Source organism: Ipomoea triloba, chromosome 4 (assembly GCF_003576645.1).
Source record: "Ipomoea triloba cultivar NCNSP0323 chromosome 4, ASM357664v1".
Lineage (NCBI taxonomy): Eukaryota > Viridiplantae > Streptophyta > Magnoliopsida > Solanales > Convolvulaceae > Ipomoea > Ipomoea triloba.
This window is the reverse complement of record NC_044919.1, coordinates 9,230,872-9,234,313: the sequence shown is the minus strand read 5'-3', so window position 1 is coordinate 9,234,313 and position 3,442 is coordinate 9,230,872. Positions and strand designations below refer to the sequence as shown.

The window sequence follows — 3,442 nt, the reverse complement described above, 5'->3', positions numbered from 1 at the left end:
TATGGTGGATACATGTGCATAGTAACAATAGTGGAAAAGATAACGGAAGTTATAACGGTAGGGGTATATTTGTCCAAAATAATATGTAGTACAACTTTTATAGCATAATGTACAAAAAACTTAACGGAAAAAACGGACATAAATGAAGGGTATAACCTTCATTCACATTTATTATGTTTTTAGATATATATATTAAATCTTTTGTGCGTATATGAAGACTTAATCGTTATATCGTGGATCGGGGTCTATAGTGTAATGTGGACTCTGACCCAATATACAGAATTTGACTTCATAATGTTCAGAATGTACATTATATGTCCTCACCTTATAGCATGAATTCTGCACATTATAAAGTCAAATTCTGTATATTGGACCAAGGTTCACAGTTCATCGCCAGGAAGATTTTTGAGTGGTCATAGCGACTTTCTCAACCTACTGAAACACAACAAGTCAACAGTTGCCTTCACTGAGGCTTGAACCCACTCCCATCATCCATGTGGGAGTGTTAAATGGGACACCGAATGCCACTTGACCACAAGGTTTTTAGTTGGAATGATTGGTGCTGATTGCGCTGATTAACCACTTGTGATTTACCTTTGTAGTGGCTCTAGGGGCAATGTCTTGTGGGCTTAGGATTAGTGTGATGAAATTAAGATCATCTAAGTATAAAATAACTAAATAAATAATAAATAAATAAATTTTATATTATTTTAAATTTGTATATATAAATAAATATAGTTATTTATTTATAATTTATCTGTTTATTTATTATTTCGAACAAGGTATTTTAGACAAAAAAATATATAGAATTGTTAAATAATAAAAAAATCTTATAAATAATATTTGAAGTGAATATTACATAGTGATTTACTAATTTTTAATAACGAAAATAACAGGTTTCATTAAATTTAGTTGATTTAATGAGAACAGACAATTTTTAGACATTAGATTCTTAATCCCATCAGTATTCTTAAACATGAAAATCTCACCATAACATGACTTAAGCAATACTTCAGTTGTTAACATCACACTTTCTAACCACTCACTTAAAGACTATAACTAATATTTAAGGATTTACTTCCAAATTTACAAAACTTTGGTTAAATCCATCTTAGTAAATACAAAATATTAAATAATTTAAAGCTAATAATATATCACATTTATTTACATGTTTAGATTTTTTAGTATATAAGATAAATTTAGATTAAAATTTCAGTTAGTGCCGCTCGATTATAATTTATAATTTTATAAGCATATGTATATAATATAATGTGTGTATATTTAGAGATTTTTTTAATAATATTGTATGTAATCCTTTTACTATTTTTATAATAAAATTCATTATATTTTTAATATCAAATTAACATAAAATTACCAACGATCTTGTAATTTAGTGACATAAAATTATTCTTTTATATGGTAAGTCATGGACTCGAATTTCAGTGGGAAAACAGAATAGTAGAAAATAATTATTAACAGATAACTAGAAGAGAATAGTTGTTGGGTAGACGATTAAATGCGGATTGGGATGGTTGGAAGTTTGTAATAATTTTGAGCATCCAGGATAAAAGATGTGAGTCATCACGTGACGAGTCAAGGTGAACATGTGACTATGGCAGTGAAGACTGAAGACTCAAAATCAAAAGTGGAGCGGGTAAAAGTAAAGGTTTAGGTGAACCCAATAAATAAACGAATCAACCCGATAATCCCTTACCCGAGAATAGGAATTTATCCTCTTTACCCCGTTTTCTCCGTTTAAGTCAGTTATTAAACGGCCGTTAATTCGGATGTTTTCTGAAAGCCACAGAGGGCTATAAAAGAGGCCGTTACATTGGGCTCAGTGCTTCGTATTTCACTCTCTCTGCTCTTTCCTCTGTTCTTTCTCTCTTTCTGTATTTCCATTCTTCCATATATCTCTCTCCCTGTTTTCAGATCCATTGGAGAGAGAGAGAGAGAAAGGAGAGCTCGAAAACGCAGCTGCAATGGCGGTCTCGAAGAACTGGGTTAACTTGAGTCTGACTTCTTTGCTGCTTCTCTTGTTCGTTGTCGGCATTGTCGCCAGAGTGCAGAAAACCGAAATGTCTGAGTCCAGGTTCGGCTTCTCTCTCAGATAAATTGCTCACATTTTCCCTCTTTCTCTACATATAAGCGAGCATTTTTGCTCTCTGTCTCTCTACTTCTCTGCTACAAACCTTGGAATTCTGGTACGATAGGCCCACCCATGTGCACAGTGCATTTACTTTTTTAACTAAAATTTTGTGAGATTTTTGCAGCTGTTCTTGTTTCCTGCTAAATTAATTTCTATTTTTACTGAATTTTGAGTAAAATTACTCGCATTGTGGTTGTTCGAAGATATTAGCTCTACTCCATTGATTTACTTGTTTGTTGAAAGAAGATAATCAATTCTTCGTATAAGCATTGTGGTATATGTAGGTTTTGTTTTGATTTGTGTGTTGATTTTGGTTTTCAGAACTGCGGAGGAAGAGGAGTTGCAGAGATCGCACAACTCGACAATGGCGGCCAGGTAACGAGTCGTTTTAGTTTGGAATCGTTGAGTCGACTCACTGGTTGTTGTGATGAATCTCAACGGTTCGTTTTTGGTTCCAAAAATATTCGTTAAACGTCTACCGTCCGATCCTATTATCCACCAGCTGCTTCAATCCAAAGCATCTGATATGGTGCATTGGAGCAATTTCCGCCGTTGAGATTCTCAGATCTCAACCGTTTATTCCGTTAAGCCCACCCCTCCCTCCTTCCCTTGGGTTCCTCTGCTCTGCAACTGCAAATCTTCATTGGTTCTTTAACCGCTCTCCCCTCCTTTCCTGTACTTCCAAATCTACCCTCTCTCTCTCTCTCTCTCTCCCTTTAACTGAAACAGCCTCAAATTTTCTCTCTCTAGAAAAGGCACTGTGTGCGTAGCGGAATCTCCTCCTCCTTGAGCAGTGTCTTGCTTTGCTCTCTGTACTTTGTGTCATCTTTTGCTGCGTGGAATAGTGGATAAATCATAAATGTCGGTTGCCCAAACCTTTTACTGATTTTCCCAAAATGCCCTTCTCTGTTCCCGCAATTTATAATTATTATTATTTATTTTGATCATCGCAATGTTACATTCTCAATTTCTTAGGTAAAATTGTTTTGGTCATTTATGGTCCAGGTTGGCCGAGGTGGAGGAAGCTTTGAGCAAGCATGCCGTGGATGACCCAGAAGAGGTTGTCTCCATGGTTGTAGAGTGGGTGCCTCTATCCTTTCTTCAACTATAAATTAAACTATGATGTTTTCTTCATGTTCTTCCATTAGTTGTGTTTAGTTCTTGCATTAAGTGAAAAGCGTGTTTTGTTCTCGCATTTAAGAAACCACTCTTCATGTGACAGACCTACCCAGTACCCAAACCTCAAGTCCCTAAAAAGCATGTACCCACCTACCCCCCCCCCCCCCCCCCCCC

At 35.6% G+C, this 3,442-nt stretch overlaps 1 protein-coding gene across 1 annotated transcript in view; it reads left to right on the top strand.

Moving 5' to 3' along the window:
- Positions 1–1,853: 1,853 nt before the first annotated feature.
- Positions 1,854–3,442, top strand: part of LOC116016416 (probable pectate lyase 8) — a 5,525-nt gene continuing 3,936 nt past the window's right edge. The window contains exons 1-3 of the mRNA XM_031256666.1: positions 1,854–2,092; positions 2,471–2,524; positions 3,155–3,229. Of these exons, the coding sequence (XP_031112526.1) occupies positions 1,983–2,092; positions 2,471–2,524; positions 3,155–3,229 (239 nt within the window). The 5' untranslated portion in view covers positions 1,854–1,982. The remainder of the gene's footprint in view (positions 2,093–2,470; positions 2,525–3,154; positions 3,230–3,442) is intronic.